This window comes from Paramacrobiotus metropolitanus, unplaced genomic scaffold (genome assembly GCF_019649055.1).
Source record: "Paramacrobiotus metropolitanus isolate TYO unplaced genomic scaffold, Prichtersi_v1.0 Parri_scaffold0000001, whole genome shotgun sequence".
Classification (NCBI taxonomy): Eukaryota; Metazoa; Tardigrada; class Eutardigrada; order Parachela; family Macrobiotidae; genus Paramacrobiotus; species Paramacrobiotus metropolitanus.
In genome coordinates, this window is record NW_026570221.1 from 2,029,691 (window position 1) to 2,049,786 (window position 20,096).

General features: G+C 43.1%; 2 protein-coding genes across 2 annotated transcripts; both read left to right on the forward strand.

Moving 5' to 3' along the window:
* Window positions 1-2,811: 2,811 nt before the first annotated feature.
* LOC129587640 (uncharacterized) lies at window positions 2,812-14,850 on the forward strand. The gene is made up of 4 exons (XM_055481509.1): window positions 2,812-3,075; window positions 13,360-13,509; window positions 13,715-13,937; window positions 14,078-14,850. The coding sequence occupies exons 1-4, from the start codon at window positions 2,879-2,881 to the stop codon at window positions 14,648-14,650; spliced, it is 1,143 nt and encodes a 380-aa protein (XP_055337484.1). The 5' UTR covers window positions 2,812-2,878; the 3' UTR covers window positions 14,651-14,850.
* Window positions 14,851-15,652: 802 nt separating this feature from the next.
* On the forward strand, window positions 15,653-18,534 carry LOC129601034 (uncharacterized). The gene is made up of 4 exons (XM_055499769.1): window positions 15,653-16,256; window positions 16,829-16,978; window positions 17,061-17,295; window positions 17,459-18,534. Exons 1-4 carry the CDS (start codon window positions 15,928-15,930, stop codon window positions 18,032-18,034), a joined length of 1,290 nt encoding a protein of 429 aa, XP_055355744.1. The 5' UTR covers window positions 15,653-15,927; the 3' UTR covers window positions 18,035-18,534.
* The last annotated feature ends 1,562 nt before the right edge of the window (window positions 18,535-20,096 follow it).

Here is a 20,096-nt window from a genome sequence, read left to right on the forward strand (position 1 = left end):
GTTCTGCGTGATAGCACGGGCTGCCGTCTCTTGGTGGCTGGCCGTGTTGCACAGGCACGGTCACAGATAACGAGCTCTGTTACCCCTTGCTCGGGTGCATCGAGCTCATTTACCCCCTCCTCGTATTGTATTACACTGCTTCTTGCTATTTGCACTATATGGTAAGTAGGAAAATGCGCATGTTAAGCTGGTAGCCGCCAGTTGCTTTCAAGTGAAGCCAACAACAGCATACTAAAGATGCTCACTAGTTGCTTCAGAAGAATGCCGACAAAAGTTGCAGGCTGCAACGGAAATGTTGTTGACGTAGCAGACGCTTAATGTTGCCTGGGTATGCTGATGGGATAATAAACATCATCATACCGATTTCTTTTGGAAGATATGCCGGATCCAATAAACCGGGATGGTGAGTGCACGTACACTAGCTCTAGATCAAATTCCCCTGTAATGTTTGCGTCAAGAGATCAGCTGTAACCGTAAGTAGATAGATCCCTGACACTTCGAAGGATGGTTTGAAGGCATGATAAGAGATGTCTGCGACGAATCCTGACGCGCAGTTACTAGTTGTGATGTCAAGCTGGCGAATCCTTTGCGTCCAAATATGGCTTAAGTGGGCTACCAGCATAATGGTATGCACTAACGCCATATTTCGATATAACAATTCCCCGAGGTTTCGAAATCTTATAATCTGATGTTCATTGTTTAAGTGCAGCTGGCACAGTAATTTTGTGCTAACATAACTTGAAAGTAAAGTAAACCGCATGGATCAAATTCATTTAATTGCGTAATGTAGTGTAATTAGCGAATTGTGGATCTGTAGCACAATTTACTGACAAAATGTGCAGAGTGTACATGTAATAGAACTATAACTACGGAGCGATTTGAAGGGAAGGCGAGCACTGAGCAGTGCCATCAGTCGTTGTTCCTAGACTCCTACTTTAGTGGATTGCCATTGACATTTTGTAGTGGTGAAATATAGTCGATAACAGTTTTCACTAAAACAAATATAGCAGTCGGTACCGGAAGTGCAACTCTGTTTCGGCGCCTTGCCGGCAAGCTCTAAGTGTCTTGCACTGCGCTCTCAAAATAATAATTATTCAAATAAAGTACAGCTGGCATGTACTACAGTACCACGGAACATACCATGTACACCCGAACAGCATGAATATTTTGCGCAACACTTGTCAACACCGCAGTGTAACTGCAACAGATGTAGGGGTGCTCCAGCACAGAAATGATCATTATAACCATGTGAAGGCAGTTAATGACCATTTTAATAGATCATCAGGTAACTACTGCTTTCCCCATGCTTGCCTTTTGGCCGTAGAATTAAGCCCTGTTAACGTTAATACCAGTTCAAGGTGTCGCGCGGCCCTTAGGGTGCGGAAAAGCGTCTTTTCACCATGTTTGGTATTGTTCACAAATAACAAGAGTTTTGTGTTCTCGGATTAAGTAACCTAAGGAACGACCGTCCAAGGAAAATGGAATTCCACGGATGGAATCCAATTTCCAAATCCGCGCTCCTCGCGGGCGGCTCGGATTTGGAAATTGGAATTTAGGAAATCCGTGGAATTCCAATTTTTGCTTGGAATTCCAGATTCCCTGTATTTGGAATTCCAAGCGCATAGAAATGTCAGGGAAAAAAAATGAAAACAAAACATTTTTCGTGTTGTTTTTCGACAGGCGGCTGCAAATTTTTACATTACCTCGTCTTCCGGTCTCAAACGATTTATTTTGAAAATAGCGTAATCACCAGTATAGTAGCCGCGAACGTTACTGTTTCTATTTTATTTCTTTTGTATTCTCAATAGATCAGGAAGTCTGCTTGATCTATCCGAGAGAAAACAATGTTCTTCTTCAAAAATTTGCATATTTCGGTCACCTGGTGTTCAGATTTCCTGGCAAAACAAATATACTAGAAAAACTTAGCTCATATAATATTTCGAAGCATGAACTTAAAAAAATCCATAAAAGAGCAAACAGAGAACAGAAATTCGACCGGCTGCAACGTAAAGGAACCGCTCTTCAACATTTGCAGAATTCAGAAATTTCGAGTTCAATCATTTTTAATTTTTCTATCAAAGTAAGTCAAAATATGGAACCGTATACTTAAATTGACCAAAACAAGAGAAAAATCAAAGTCATCTTCTTGGAAAGGATGATACGGAGATATCTAACGGCAGCGCTCAGTAGCTAACAATCTACAATCTGCCGACTTTTGATGTTGTTTTTCGCTTTCTTCAACTTGCGTATGCATGGCCGACAGGATTCGTAAATCGTACCGGTACTATACTATACACTGTATAGTATACAGTCTATACTACAGCAGCATATTACTGCCAGTCTGCCTTGGTTTATGATAGGCAGTTAGTAAACGTTTAGGTTTCTTTAATCTGTTTAGAGTTCAAATGAAGTTTTTAATGACGAATGCGCAGTAATTAAGCAGCTGAAGTTAATCAAAATGATTTTTTGTTCATAGTTATGTAAATAGATAGTTAAATAACGGTATTCCAACGAAAACTAAGAAATCCTTGGAATTACGGAAATCCGTTTGGATTTCCGTAAATCCACGGATTCCATGGAATTCCATGGCAATTTCCTTTCCAAATCCTTTCCACGGGCTCGCGCCCGTGGATTTGTCCTCCTTAAAGTAACCGTATCGCCGTTGTTCGCAGTGTTTGTTGACTGATGTTCTGGTTTTGTGGTAACAGCAAGATAACATCCAAGGATCAAGGCTGAAATGGATACAAATTTTGCAGAATTCATTCCGAATAATGTTACCATCGTGCTGCAGCAAGCCGGGCAAGAGACAAATTTTACCGGCACTGCTGTTACTGGAACACCACATTTGGTTGCGTCCGATTCTGATCACGATTCGCAAATGGTGATCCCTTTATATACGGACCAACAAATTCAGCAAATGAGACTGGCCTATGCCGTATTATACATGTGTTTTACGGGATTGTGCACTGTCGGCAGTACGTTTAACTTGTGTATTTTGACGTGTACACACTACAAACGGCATACATCGCTGCGATGCTACATGCTTACCACCAGCATTGCGGACCTCATGGCACTGTAAGTGTACGAAGATAACAGCACAAAAGATCATAAAAGCGATAAAAACGATGTTATGTTTACAGCTTGCTGATTTAGTAAGTATACCACTGAAGTAGTCATAGAACTAGCTTACGTACGGTTAGCGCAAGTTGGTGAATTTGCAAGCAGAAAAATGGAGTGTACTAGACATGTTTCAAAACATTTCCGCAGTAATGTATTGACATGCTATACGGAAGTCGCACCGACTACCGTACTCGATGACCAACCATACACAGTCGGTATAGTGGGAATACGCTCTGGACTCCGATGAGTGGTCGTACACAACAAACTCTACTTCCGCTAGGTACAGCGGATGTGCCTAACGAAAGTTACCGAAACCGAAACACTCAGGAACTTCCCAAATGTTTAATAACAGATCAGAACGCACTTCTACGTAGAAGTTCTGGTATACCAGAAGGTCACACCAACATTCTAGTAAAGCTAACTTCACAGTCTTCTTCATCAAGACTCAACACACTGCACTTGCAAACCGAATCGCTAATGTAATTAGTGATCAAATGCGTTAGATAAGAACAGCAATCGTATGTAACCAAACAGACAACACGTACGTCACAGCACGTACGTACGTAATACCCGCTTTCTACGCATAGCGTGTTACCCCCACTGCAGGGAATTCACGTCCGCGTTAATCAACAGCAAAACAAACAGAACAGAACCAGTGAAACAAAAAATCAAAATCCAGGAAAAAGTACCGTCATCCTGGAGATCCAGAGCATCATTATCCGTGTGTGGAATCCGGGGTGTAACGGGGGTTCGAAGAGCGGTCCAAGTTAGCGATCCGTCCAAGTCCTCCGGAGTTCCTGGTTCCACACGCGTACATCATCATCCATCCAACGCTGATTTTTCCGTCCGTTCCATCCATGAAGTTTTCATCCATCCTCTCCCTCCATAGAGCTCAAGGATCCACAGTCAAACAAGCCAAACACATCAGAAATAGCAGAATTTCTGATAACACTGGCAAAGGCAATCAATCAACTGCACACATCAAAACGGATAAATAAAATCCGTTTTACAACATCTTCACAGTGCACCACAAAGCGGATACTTATTTTCCACTTTTTCTTGGCACTCACCCCCACTGCAAGTTTGCACTTGCAGTCAAACGATCAAACAAAATCAGTATCCAACCGATCAGAAGAACCAACATCAGCGTATGGTTCTTGCAACGATCAAGCAAACCTGGCCATTACAGCCATCACCATCCAAATAAATTCAAGGATTCTGATTAGAACTGGATTGAACACATCCAGTTCTCAAACGAACAAACCGTAAACTGTACAGTTTACAACTGCAAAAGTTCAAAATGATTTATTAATATCATTTTCGAAAACTGCGAACGCTGCACCGACGCATAGCGCTTTATTTTCACGTAACCGCTACACCAGCGGCTACGACAGAAAACATAAAGAACTTTCATGGCAAGCACTTAATTTCAATTTCATAAACAGTCATAATCCATAACCGTTCACTATCTATCATAATCACAATCAGCATCCCCTTTTTGCTGATTAATACTGCAGTTGCAAGTAAACGCACGTTTTCTGCCAACACACCTGTGACAGAAACGGCGGACTGACGACGTTGCAATCTCAACTTTAACAATGCGCGCGACAGTGCGCACATTCTGACATTTTCCATAGATCAGAATTTATCCCAGGCCAGTAATAAGTCCGCAAAATATGCTTACGGACTGACCAACAATCATGCAATCCACCTGCATGACAATTATCATGGCAGTCTTGTAACAAGTCCTGACGGCTTACCTCCGGTACGACAACACGGTGTCTACCATACCTACCGCCCTTGCTACGGTACACAGTGCCACGATAAATGTGAAACAATTTCACATTTACTTTCTCATCCCGTTTCATTTCCGCTTCGGAATTTTTAATTAGGAACTTTAAGCGCTTTACATAAGCACTTCCTGACTGCTTCTGACGCCAACCTTCATGAGCTTGAGCACTCCCACTGCGAAGCGAGTGACCCTTTGAACGGCCTGCCGAGCCGAACTGACTTTGGGCGGCTCCGCCCCTACTGCAAGTTTCGTTTCGTGCAGCAACTTCCTGTGCACACTTCACCTGCACATCGAAAGAATTAACTTCCGGCTTACGCATTAAACACAATCCCAAATTGTTACTTTCGGGATTTTTCCTGTGGACTTTCTCATCATGTAAGCTTTAATTACATGATCAGGCGGTTCAACTGTCACCGGCTTCCGTGGTTCCGTGCTGGTACACTTCTTCCCCACATGCGCACCATGACACTTGAAACAAATAGGCTGCCCGTCTGGGAAATACCACTTTGCGTAATTAATGGTAACCTGCTTACCATTATCACTTGCAGTTCCATCCGACTTCTTCGACTCATTAACAACGGTCTTATCTGTACTGCTGTTAGCATCACTTGGCTTCTTGCCACTGAACTGCTTCACATCCGAGTATACCGAACCCGGATTACTATTTCGCAGTTTAAACTGCAGTTTCAGCTCTGACAATTGACAAAAACTCTTCCACATCTGTCACTCTTTTTTCCTCCATGTACTTGAACCAGCTGAATCGGTTCTTTTTCAAACCTTGCTTCAAATAGTAGACACGTTCAGATTCGTTCAAGTCTAACTTTTTGAACGATGTCGTAAACCAGTCAACATAGGAGTTCGGAGTATCGTCATTATTGAAATGACGATCAGCAACCTTATCGCGAACGGCCATCAAATCCTTTTCATCCGAGAAATGTTCTCGGATCATCTTCTTCCAATCGGACCATTTTAACTTTTTACTTGAATCATACTTATCCAAGTACCAAGTAAGCGCCGTACCAGTAAGGCAGCGCGACAGGCACTTACTGATGACGTCACTGTCAGACCAACTGTTGTGGTTCTTACAGTTATCCACACCTTGGATAAACTGTTCGACCTTATTAGTGTCCGTTTTCCCGTCGAACTTTTCAGGATACATCGTATCCATCCTGAACGCACCCTTCATCGCACTCGTGAACTTCTCCATATCGAATGGAGCAGAAACAGTACTACCGCCCTTGGTCTCCTGTTGCTTTAATCGACGATCAAGTTCAGCTACCTTTGCTTCCATCTTGGCCAGAGCAATTGTACTGACTTCAGATATCGTTGGTGAGGGACTACGCGACTCACCCAAACATTCCTGCATATTATGAGCACGTTCACGCAAATCCAGAAACTCCTCCAGCTTGTGGTTATCCTTGACCACATAAACAGGCTTCTGAATTGCACTATACAGCTTTCGTATAGGATCAACCGCATCCTGTACTACTTCGCTGCGACGACTTGCCTCAACATGCGGAACATAGATGACGTCATCAGTCACTGAATGGCGTCTATTATCCCTATCAACTTTCAACTTATTCACAGAATCTTTAAAAGCTTTCTGTTCAGCCAAAAACTTTTCATACTTTTTATTCAGGGCAGCTGTGCCCTCTTGAAAGCTTTTCTGTGCTTGTTGCTTCTCTAACTGGAATTTCTGCTTTTCCAGTTGCAATTTCTCGCTTTCTTTGTTAACATGCTCAAACGCGTCCTGCATCAACTTTGCATCTCGCGTACGCATTATGCCAAGCAGTTTCACCTGATCAGCCAAATCATTATGGCGATCAACAGCGTCGTCATATCTTTCGATTAAATCGTTATACTTTCCAGTTAATTCATCATGCTTCGAAATGAGTGCATGAAATTGGGCCTTTTCTGCATCCAATTCATTACGTAACTGATCAACCACGGCAGCGGTTGATGACTCATCTCCTTCTTTGCCAATTTTCTGACTGTATTGAACATCAGCGTCTTTACACGCTGATTACCCACAGCAGCCAGTTCTAAATCAACATCGTTATCATCTTGAGAAACTACAACAGAATAATCTGGAGCATTATTGATCTGCTCCAATACCTTATTCATCTCAGTCAGGTCCAGATGCTGAGTTACCGCGGTATCCTTCGCAGTACCACCCACGCCACTGGCTGACAGTACATCGCCCTCACTGACTGCAGCTTGCACACCACCGCTTTGCTTCGCTTCCGACCCTGGACGAGCTGCTTTGCTGCTACCTGCTGCAGACATATCCGGCTTCTTACGGGCAAGATACTGCATCCATTTTTCATGCAGTTCAGTGCCGTACTGCTGATCATAATCATGCAAGGTCAAGTGGATCGTTCTACGGGCGGGAATTTTCCTTCCTGCCTGGATCCACTGATCGTAGCCTCCTGGTTTTTTACCACCATTTAGGTCATATTCGACCCACTCCTGGCTTAACTCACCAGTTCGAGGAAGAACAATTTCCCACTTCTTACAAAATTCACCAACCTGTTCATCTTCAGGAAGAAACCATTGCACTGTAGGCGGGCTTAAGTAATCCGCCTTTTCCAGCATGGCTTCAAACTCGTCAACTTTAATCATCCCTTTTCGTCTGGATGCTTTGCTTTGACCAGTTGATGGCTCTTCTCTGCCATTCTCCTGTCCAGCAGTTAATGCTGATGGTTCAGACAGTACACCATCCATTTCACCTGCTTGACAAAGCACAGACAAGACACGAGATCCAGGTCAATGTACCCGGATGTAAGTAAGTCTGTCCAATTAACAGGGCTTACGCCACGACTTCTCAGTACACACCGTACCTATTCACAGTACAAGAACAGATTATGGACTCCCGTCCTGCACCTGGCTCGCACTTAGGAACCGTGCCTCGCGTGACCTTCTGAAGTCACTGCGGCAACAAACTTCGGTCTAGCACGTGGCTCTCATTTAGGAACCGTGCCTCACGGGACTCTCTGAGGATCCACGTGGCCAACCAACACAACCAGAACCAACCAAAGAAACCACTCACTCACCAGACAATCCAGATTCCCTAGGGTTGTTAAAATCCGGTGGGCGCCATGACATGCTATACGGAAGTCGCACCGACTACCGTACTCGATGACCAACCATACACAGTCGGTATAGTGGGAATACGCTCTGGACTCCGATGAGTGGTCGTACACAACAAACTCTACTTCCGCTAGGTACAGCGGATGTGCCTAACGAAAGTTACCGAAACCGAAACACTCAGGAACTTCCCAAATGTTTAATAACAGATCAGAACGCACTTCTACGTAGAAGTTCTGGTATACCAGAAGGTCACACCAACATTCTAGTAAAAGCTAACTTCACAGTCTTCTTCATCAAGACTCAACACACTGCACTTGCAAACCGAATCGCTAATGTAATTAGTGATCAAATGCGTTAGATAAGAACAGCAATCGTATGTAACCAAACAGACAACACGTACGTCACAGCACGTACGTACGTAATACACGCTTTCTACGCATAGCGTGTTACCCCCACTGCAGGGAATTCACGTCCGCGTTAATCAACAGCAAAACAAACAGAACAGAACCAGTGAAACAAAAACTCAAAATCCAGGAAAAAAGTACCGTCATCCTGGATATCCAGGGCATCATTATCCGTGTGTGGAATCCGGGGTGTAACGGGGGTTCGAGGAGCGGTCCAAATTGGCAATCCGTCCAAGTCCTCCAGAGTTCTTGGTTCCACACGCGTCCATCATCATCGTCCAAACGTTAGTTTTTCCGTCCGTTCCATCCATGAAGTTTTTCATCCATCCTCTCTCTCCACAGAGCTCGAGGATCCACAGTCAAACAAGCCAAACACATCAGAAATAGCAGAATTTCTGATAACACTGGCAAAATCAATCAACAGCACGAATCAAAATGGATAAATAAAATCCGTTTTACAACATCTTCACAGTGCACCACAAAGCGGATACTTATTTTCCACTTTTTCTTGGCACTCACCCCCACTGCAAGTTTGCACTTGCAGTCAAACGATCAAACAAAATCAGTATCCAACCGATCAGAAGAACCAACATCAGCGTATGGTTCTTGCAACGATCAAGCAAACCTGGCCATTACAGCCATCACCATCCAAATAAATTCAAGGATTCTGATTAGAACTGGATTGAACACATCCAGTTCTCAAACGAACAAACCGTAAACTGTACAGTTTACAACTGCAAAAGTTCAAAATGATTTATTAATATCATTTTCGAAAACTGCGAACGCTGCACCGACGCATAGCGCTTTATTTTCACGTAACCGCTACACCAGCGGCTACGACAGAAAACATAAAGAACTTTCATGGCAAGCACTTAATTTCAATTTCATAAACAGTCATAATCCATAACCGTTCACTATCTATCATAATCACAATCAGCATCCCCTTTTTGCTGATTAATACTGCAGTTGCAAGTAAACGCACGTTTTCTGCCAACACACCTGTGACAGAAACGGCGGACTGACGACGTTGCAATCTCAACTTTAACAATGCGCGCGACAGTGCGCACATTCTGACATTTTCCATAGATCAGAATTTATCCCAGGCCAGTAATAAGTCCGCAAAATATGCTTACGGACTGACCAACAATCATGCAATCCACCTGCATGACAATTATCATGGCAGTCTTGTAACAAGTCCTGACGGCTTACCTCCGGTACGACAACACGGTGTCTACCATACCTACCGCCCTTGCTACGGTACACAGTGCCACGATAAATGTGAAACAATTTCACATTTACTTTCTCATCCCGTTTCATTTCCGCTTCGGAATTTTTAATTAGGAACTTTAAGCGCTTTACATAAGCACTTCCTGACTGCTTCTGACGCCAACCTTCATGAGCTTGAGCACTCCCACTGCGAAGCGAGTGACCCTTTGAACGGCCTGCCGAGCCGAACTGACTTTGGGCGGCTCCGCCCCTACTGCAAGTTTCGTTTCGTGCAGCAACTTCCTGTGCACACTTCACCTGCACATCGAAAGAATTAACTTCCGGCTTACGCATTAAACACAATCCCAAATTGTTACTTTCGGGATTTTTTCCTGTGGACTTTCTCATCATGTAAGCTTTAATTACATGATCAGGCGGTTCAACTGTCACCGGCTTCCGTGGTTCCGTGCTGGTACACTTCTTCCCCACATGCGCACCATGACACTTGAAACAAATAGGCTGCCCGTCTGGGAAATACCACTTTGCGTAATTAATGGTAACCTGCTTACCATTATCACTTGCAGTTCCATCCGACTTCTTCGACTCATTAACAACGGTCTTATCTGTACTGCTGTTAGCATCACTTGGCTTCTTGCCACTGAACTGCTTCACATCCGAGTATACCGAACCCGGATTACTATTTCGCAGTTTAAACTGCAGTTTCAGCTCTGACAATTGACAAAAACTCTTCCACATCTGTCACTCTTTTTTTCCTCCATGTACTTGAACCAGCTGAATCGGTTCTTTTCAAACCTTGCTTCAAATAGTAGACACGTTCAGATTCGTTCAAGTCTAACTTTTTGAACGATGTCGTAAACCAGTCAACATAGGAGTTCGGAGTATCGTCATTATTGAAATGACGATCAGCAACCTTATCGCGAACGGCCATCAAATCCTTTTCATCCGAGAAATGTTCTCGGATCATCTTCTCCAATCGGACCATTTTAACTTTTTACTTGAATCATACTTATCCAAGTACCAAGTAAGCGCCGTACCAGTAAGGCAGCGCGACAGGCACTTACTGATGACGTCACTGTCAGACCAACTGTTGTGGTTCTTACAGTTATCCACACCTTGGATAAACTGTTCGACCTTATTAGTGTCCGTTTTCCCGTCGAACTTTTCAGGATACATCGTATCCATCCTGAACGCACCCTTCATCGCACTCGTGAACTTCTCCATATCGAATGGAGCAGAAACAGTACTACCGCCCTTGGTCTCCTGTTGCTTTAATCGACGATCAAGTTCAGCTACCTTTGCTTCCATCTTGGCCAGAGCAATTGTACTGACTTCAGATATCGTTGGTGAGGGACTACGCGACTCACCCAAACATTCCTGCATATTATGAGCACGTTCACGCAAATCCAGAAACTCCTCCAGCTTGTGGTTATCCTTGACCACATAAACAGGCTTCTGAATTGCACTATACAGCTTTCGTATAGGATCAACCGCATCCTGTACTACTTCGCTGCGACGACTTGCCTCAACATGCGGAACATAGATGACGTCATCAGTCACTGAATGGCGTCTATTATCCCTATCAACTTTCAACTTATTCACAGAATCTTTAAAAGCTTTCTGTTCAGCCAAAACTTTTCATACTTTTTATTCAGGGCAGCTGTGCCCTCTTGAAAGCTTTTCTGTGCTTGTTGCTTCTCTAACTGGAATTTCTGCTTTTCCAGTTGCAATTTCTCGCTTTCTTTGTTAACATGCTCAAACGCGTCCTGCATCAACTTTGCATCTCGCGTACGCATTATGCCAAGCAGTTTCACCTGATCAGCCAAATCATTATGGCGATCAACAGCGTCGTCATATCTTTCGATTAAATCGTTATACTTTCCAGTTAATTCATCATGCTTCGAAATGAGTGCATGAAATTGGGCCTTTTCTGCATCCAATTCATTACGTAACTGATCAACCACGGCAGCGGTTGATGACTCATCTCCTTCTTTGCCAATTTTCTGACTGTATTGAACATCAGCGTCTTTACACGCTGATTACCCACAGCAGCCAGTTCTAAATCAACATCGTTATCATCTTGAGAAACTACAACAGAATAATCTGGAGCATTATTGATCTGCTCCAATACCTTATTCATCTCAGTCAGGTCCAGATGCTGAGTTACCGCGGTATCCTTCGCAGTACCACCCACGCCACTGGCTGACAGTACATTGCCCTCACTGACTGCAGCTTGCACACCACCGCTTTGCTTCGCATCCGACCCTGGACGAGCTGCTTTGCTGCTGTCTGCTGCAGTATCTGGCTTCTTACGGGCAAGATACTGCATCCACTTTTCATGCAGTTCAGTGCCGTACTGCTGATCGTAATCATGCAAGGTCAAATGGATCGTTCTACGGGCGGGAATCTTCCTCCCTGCCTGGATCCACTGATCGTAGCCTCCTGGTTTTTTACCACCATTTAGGTCATATTCAACCCACTCCTGGCTTAACTCACCAGTACGAGGAAGAACAATTTCCCACTTCTTACAAAATTCACCAACCTGTTCATCTTCAGGAAGAAACCATTGCACTGTAGGCGGGCTTAAGTAATCCGCCTTTTCCAGCATGGCTTCAAACTCGTCAACTTTAATCATCCCTTTTCGTCTGGATGCTTTGCTTTGACCAGTTGATGGCTCTTCTCTGCCATTCTCCTGTCCAGCAGTTAATGCTGATGGTTCAGACAGTACACCATCCATTTCACCTGCTTGACAAAGCACAGACAAGACACGAGATCCAGGTCAATGTACCCGGATGTAAGTAAGTCTGTCCAATTAACAGGGCTTACGCCACGACTTCTCAGTACACACCGTACCTATTCACAGTACAAGAACAGATTATGGACTCCCGTCCTGCACCTGGCTCGCACTTAGGAACCGTGCCTCGCGTGACCTTCTGAAGTCACTGCGGCAACAAACTTCGGTCTAGCACGTGGCTCTCATTTAGGAACCGTGCCTCACGGGACTCTCTGAGGATCCACGTGGCCAACCAACACAACCAGAACCAACCAAAGAAACCACTCACTCACCAGACAATCCAGATTCCCTAGGGTTGTTAAAATCCGGTGGGCGCCATGACATGCTATACGGAAGTCGCACCGACTACCGTACTCGATGACCAACCATACACAGTCGGTATAGTGGGAATACGCTCTGGACTCCGATGAGTGGTCGTACACAACAAACTCTACTTCCGCTAGGTACAGCGGATGTGCCTAACGAAAGTTACCGAAACCGAAACACTCAGGAACTTCCCAAATGTTTAATAACAGATCAGAACGCACTTCTACCAGAAGGTCACACCAACATTCTAGTAAAAGCTAACTTCACAGTCTTCTTCATCAAGACTCAACACACTGCACTTGCAAACCGAATCGCTAATGTAATTAGTGATCAAATGCGTTAGATAAGAACAGCAATCGTATGTAACCAAACAGAGAACACGTACGTCACAGCACGTACGTACGTAATACACGCTTTCTACGCATAGCGTGTTAGTATATACATAACAAGAAAGCGGGTTTGACTAGCAAATCATGGCTTGTTATTTGCCGTACTAAAGGGTAAAAACAGAGTTACCTCAGGTACGTATGCCCTTTTGTCAGCTAGCTTCCGGCTACTTACCTATATGCACCTTTCTGCGCTCTCTAGAAATATCATTTTAGGGGCACTTTTTTGCATTTGTGTTTCAGATGGCTAGGCGCTCCTCGTCAGATATTCCGCCTCAGTTCCATATTCAAAACAGAACTAGGCGCATGGGTAGAACTGAATCAAGACGGCATCCAAGCTGCGAATTGTCTGCTACAAGGAGGGCAGTTGACCTTTATGTATTTATCTGACTGGTAGGCTGTAGTTATCCGTAATAAATTGTGTATCCGCCGATTATAATTCTGCTTCTTACGAGTACAGCGCGTCGCTTCGCCTACATCAGCTATAACTCTGCCACATTGCAGCTAATTTATCATCTAAAATGTTTGTTACGCAATCTAAAATATTACATTAATAGATGCGTGTAACAGAAGCGTTACTGTTATTCATTTTTTGCAGGATACTTGTGGTGTTTGCAATGGAACGACTGTTAATTCTTGTCAGCCCTTTCCGATTCGGATTCCTCCAACGGCCTACTGCAGCACGAACAATTGTTGCCATTCTCACTGTCGTGTCCCTGTTGTATTCTCTGTTTCTTTACGTCCAAGGTTTCGTGGCGTTTACAGTGTCGGATTGGCCCAAATGGATACTAACCTGGTCAAACATACAGCGCGTGGCAGACGTAAGATAGACGCGCGCTTTTACGCTTTTGGTGTAACGATTAATCAGTGTGGTACAATTTCACTCAACGCACATAGTAATGGATTTAATAACTAAAGTGCAATAGGTATATTCATCGACTGTTGCTGCTGTTTGATCCAGATTGTTTCGGTTCCGGTGACGTTTTTCCTTATCCTTCTTCCAAGCGCTGCGCTGATTATATTCCTCGCACATCAGAGAAAATCCGAGATCAGCCATTTACGCGTGCATGGGAGCAGTACCTCAAATGGAAGCAGTAAAACGTCAACAGCATATTCCAGTCCTGCAAATACAAAGCGTAACACCCGTTCACAGACCGGGACAAATCTGATCTTACTTGGCAGCGCGACCTTTTATACCCTAACCCGGTTTCCGTTTGTCGTCTTCCTGTTCCTAGATCCCGCCGATTACGTGGACCAGTCACCTTTTATGTTTTCTCTGCCACTCTTCAACCTGGCCATATATTCAGCCTACACTTTCACGTTTTTCGTTTACGTCGTAAGTGATGAACAGTTTCGACAGCATTTTGTCAAACTGATCGTGCAGCCAATATTAGCCCACTGCACTCGCTGCCGGCAGCGCCGTACTGGAGACTCCAATGGTCGTTCTTCTTCTGGAAATAAGCGCTATCACAAAGTGCCACCAATGTCACCTTTAACAAGCAAAGCGCTTTTGACTCCAGTTTCCTCTGTCTGAGAGTTCACAAACAGAGTTTCTGATTGCATCTTTTTAACAAAGAAAGGTCAAACCGTTGGTATGTAAATTGTCCACTGTTGATTGGTGGAAAGTAGTCTGTATGTCATAAAATCGATCATTGATTACCTTTCGGTTGCATTGGTTCTCGATATAGTATTTGTATATAACATACGGTATCTGCAGTGATTCTGCACTTAAAAATTTCCATAGTAATATCGCGTGTTTTACGATATGGTGTGGTTCTCAAAATGTGTGGCTCTCTGTGCAGCACACATAGATACGTTGCGTATCTCTTTTTAAAATAAAGATTAAGTGCTGTAATACCTATTACTCGTATTGTAATCTTAACGTAAAATCAAACTACTCAACCACCGCTGCGAAATTTTACACTGTGAAACGCCTATGTTTAAGAAAACGCTGGTGAGATCTTTATCATCTAAAGAAATGAGATGTTCAACAAAGGTCACTGTGAAAACCTACCGGTAATACTGTGTGTTCACGAATCGCCAAACGAATACAGCTAGCGCACATTACACATAACCACAAATTAGCTAGCATTTTCCCGCGCAACAGGACTCCTTTTCAATTTAAGTCATCCTCAAGGCGGCCTAAAGGCGACTTCACCGCTTCCCCAAAAAACAAGACGCTTTCCGGCAACCAGTCAACCAATCCTATGAGGTGGATGTGACAAAAGGATAAATCGACATCACAGCAGCAGCCGGTGTCTTCCTCAAGTTATGACAGCGATATAAACGCAAACGTTAACGTTACGTCTTCGTTGAAACTATTTCTGTAAAGTGAAGACTCTGGGAATGATTGACAGGCAAAACATGTTTTCTGCTAGCTATCTTAGGTGCATTTGTGGCGCTGCTTCGAGCACGAAGTTATGACAAAACCAAACGCCAGGGGACACTTACAGCAATCGATGGTTGATTAATTTTACATAGCTGGTACTTATATATATGGAACTAGTTCTATGGAAAAATTTGTTCACAACTTCATGTTTTCCCTAATAGTTAATTGGTTTGCATATTATATTGGAGCGCTGTAGTTATAATGCATGCATTAACCACGAAGTATACCATTTTCTTGACGTTTATTTAAATACCTATTTAAACCAATGAATGGCTTCATAAAACGCTAGCATATGTGATACGATCTAAGCGCTGGATTGTGCTTAATTTAATAATGATTTAGAGCTATTAAATCTACAATTTATTTGCCCATTAAGCCATTCAGCCAAAAAATTAATTCGCCGCGGTTTATTACACTCAATCATGTCGCATAAGTCGCCATTGGATGCCAGCATGATAAATCAATCATTCGGACATCTCAATACGTCTAGCGATCACGATGATTTATCTGACTGGAACACATGGAACGCCGACGATGAGCGGGAAGATCCAGTGTTTGTGCGGGATCAGTTTGACTTAGAGGAAATTGTCCGCGCTTACATATTTTACAACGTTGTCTATTTATTTCTGTTGGTGGTGTGCACCGTGGGTAATGCTTTAAATCTGATGGTAATATTACGCACACGGTATAAATGGCAGTCTTCCGCGCGGTGCTACATGTTGGTGACAAGCGTTGCCGATCTTGCCGCTCTGTAAGTACCACCCAGTTTCTTGTGCAACACGTTTATCAGTACGAAAAGACCTTTACGGGATGTAGTGGTTCATGATACAACTCTCGAACAATCACCAACGGCAGTTTGAACAATAATATCAAGAATTTCCTGTGATTGATATTCAGAAAGTGAGCGGCAACTACAGCCTGCGGCATTAGAAACAGCTTCTGATTCTGCAGTTTGTATTATACCTTTGCTAACCAACTGCTCCTAACTTCAAATCTTCCCTTGAAGTACGATTACGTATTTACAGCTGACAGTAATAACAGTACTTCGATGCTTGACAGTACCTGATCGAGTTTAATATACGTGGATGTCCAGTGCAGAAATTTCCAGTTAAACGTTTCTTTAAGGTCATGATTTTTAACGCCTTCGAACACCGCAGGCGGCCAAAACAAGAAAATGACTGGAGAGTTAGGATGCAAACTAACGATAAGCAAAGATTTTTTTAGAGGCATCTGTTCTTCAGTTCAGACAGTACTCTGCAATTTGTAATAATTAACATCAGCCAAACTCGAACACCGATGCTTAAGCTTGGATGCTTGTTACAGATGGCTTGGTTTCCCGTCGCGATTGTTTGACCTGAGCGACATCTTCCAGTGGCCACTGTATACATGGCAAATGAAGAACCAAGCTGGTATTAAGCTCTCGTATGGAATAACTGCATGGAGTCAGTTTTCCCTTATGCGATTAGCTGACTGGTAAGGTCGCTGATTTTAAACAATACCGTTTGCGAACAATAATTAAAACATGCGCGAATTATGCATGCTTGAAATTCATCAGGATACTCGTGGCATTTTCCTGGGAACGATTGCTGATCATTTTAAGTCCGTTTCGGCTTGATTTTCTGCAAAGGAATTCCACCGCGCAAATTATCAGTTGCATCTTGTTGGTGTTGGCTTTGCTCGATTCGATGTTGACCTTTGTGGATGGATATTTCAAATTTAACTTCTTGCAAACACGCGTGGAAATTCCGGCGTGGGTCGCGCGTTGGAGATTTCAGAACGACATTGCAGAGGTATGAGCAGTTTTACGTAGGTTTTATAATTATATGGTTTTTATCTTGGATTAATTTTATTTGATGCAACACATTGCTTTAATTATACGCGGATATTAACTAGTACGACGACATTAGCGGGTTGCATGTATACAAATTTATTGAGTGATTCCCTGTTTGCTAGGTCGTTGTCACCCTGTTGACCTTTCTTCTCATTTTGATCCCAAGTGCTTTTTTGATTGGCTTCCTCGCTCGATACCGCCGATCAACGATCAGCCAGAAAGGAATCTTAAACCGAGCACGTAGTAAATCGGCACAAACTGACATCGGCAATCAAACTAGTTCCCCCACATCACGCAACGCAAAATCATTTTACAGTAGCAACATTCTCCTACTTAGCAGCGCTGGTTTGTATCTTCTCACCAGAATCCCCATCATAATATTATCGGGCATTCTTACCGCGCAGAAGAACGGATATATCCGTTTGGACCAATCATCGCTGAAGTTCGCTACGCCGTTCGTGAATGCGGCAATGTACATGGGTTATTCGTTTACTTTCTTTGTTTATCTGATTTCTGAACGGCACTTTCGTGAGTGCTTTGTGAAGGTGATCACTGCGCCTATATTTCCACGATGGCGGACTGGGAAGAATTCAACTATTCGATCGGGCTTCGCTTATACTTATACTAGTGGGCAATCCACTGCTTCTACGGGGATAAGCTATACGCAGGCGACCAAACCCCTGATGGCTTCCGGTTGATTTTAATACCGGGTTAACAATTAAAATAATACCACCTAAATTCACTAGTGTCTCGATCATCCTGGATATTTCGAGGTTTTTCAAAAATCTGTCACTTTTAATACAATATCTCTAGGCGTTATACAGTTTACTTGTACTTGTCTACAGTTGCTTGCAGTCGATCTTCGCCTTTTTTAAACTACAGCAATCAAATTTATATTTTGTCTAAAACTGCAAGTGGATTCCATATTAATTTGGTTGAGATTTCGATGCAAAGCGCCGGAAATTTAGTTTTACGTGAGCTCAATAATTAAGCGCTAAGAAACCCGACATTTTTCTAAAAGAAAATTTCTGTGTCTTTTCAGTGAAGAGTCTATTAGGTAAATCCTTCCGCAATATTTAGTAATTACACAGTAATCCTTTTTTTAATATAAAGAAATGCACTCGTATGCACAGATATTTATATATCTCGTATTTACTCTATACTCTTATAATATCTATATTTATACTATTAATAAACCTCGTCCGATGCCTAAACAATCTTATGGTTAGGAATAAAATGATCAGCAGTAAGCACTAAACTCTTATCACGAACTGCGATAGATTTATATGACGTGATAACGGATAAAGTACGTAATACTGCAATGCAATGTTCACATCTCCGCATCAAATTTTGATGATGAGCTTCAGAAGTGATCTTGAATCCAGAACAGACAAACCGTTAGCGTATTTGATGGTCCGGTAACTTTGGCACTGCTCGTTGCTCGGCAGTGTCAGTACGTTTGTCTTATAGAAAGCGTCGTCACAGACAACATTATCCAATATATAAACATCGTCCACACGCGGCTGACACACACGGTACAAGTCAGATCGGAACAATTAACAAAGGTCAAGACGGTAGGGTCAGATTGAAACAACAGCCGGTGCACGCGTGTTGGGGTCAAGGGGAGACTGTTATGTTGACAACAGGAACCCGGTACGAACGTCATCATCCTAATTACTCACACCAATTATCAGAGAGAAACAGAGAGAAATGCGCACAGCACAGCGTTGTTGTGAAACAATTACCATGTACGTATATCGATGACTGCACCGGCCGCACAGACTACTATCCTCGCTCGTCTCTTGCCCAATCGCTGCACATATCGTGCAGTGGCTAGCAGCTTGAGGAACCGGAAGTGCACTCAAGTGCCATTGCAGTCAAGAACCGGCAAATTGATACTGCGCTGCACAGCTGCCGTGCTACCGGCTACCTCAAGTTGCCGTGTGCTGCACCGTATTGTAGCGGAGTGATCCTCGCGCGGTGAGCCGGGTTCCGATGAGAAAAATGATCTTAATGTGTTACGCGACGGGGTCTGCTGATATGGGCTCATTGACAGTGATTATGCAAATTTTCCAAGGTGCTCATGTAATGCGGCGTAACGAAAAAGTGGACCGGTCGGCCAGACGACGCCGGTTCTGGTTGGGTCCGACCCAAATAGAACCGGCTCAGATTTTTAATAAATTGTTTTTTTTTTAAATTAAGGCTTTTCAAGCCTGCGGCCGCATTTTGTTGCAACTTGAACTTGCATAATATTATAAAAGCCTTCGAAATAAGCTTTACTTATAACACCTGTTGATTCAAATCTGAAATTCATTTAGCCAAAACTCGGCGCAAAAAAATACATTTTTTCCAAAAATTACCGAATGTTGTGTACTATCACAAAATTATGTACAATTTATAAAACAAACATTATTTGGCATACAGTGCGTTCAACGGTAACAGCGACAAAAGCAAGATGGCCCAAGTTGACGCCATCGTTCTACGATGCTCATCGTTCGTGTATTATAATTATGCCGAAGACGGAATATGGCAAAGTGCGGCTGCCAACCATTGGTATAAATTCATCTGACTTGTGACTTGTGACTTTGGATTAATGGTTTAAGTAGAACTAAATCTTGCGAAATTCATTTAATAAATACACAAGCACTGAGAAAATCCCTTCAGCATGTTTGACATGCGAAAACAAAATTAATTTAAAAAAAAATATTTAATAATGATTATGTATCAGACAACACGTGAAGTCAGTGCAGTCGGGTTTCA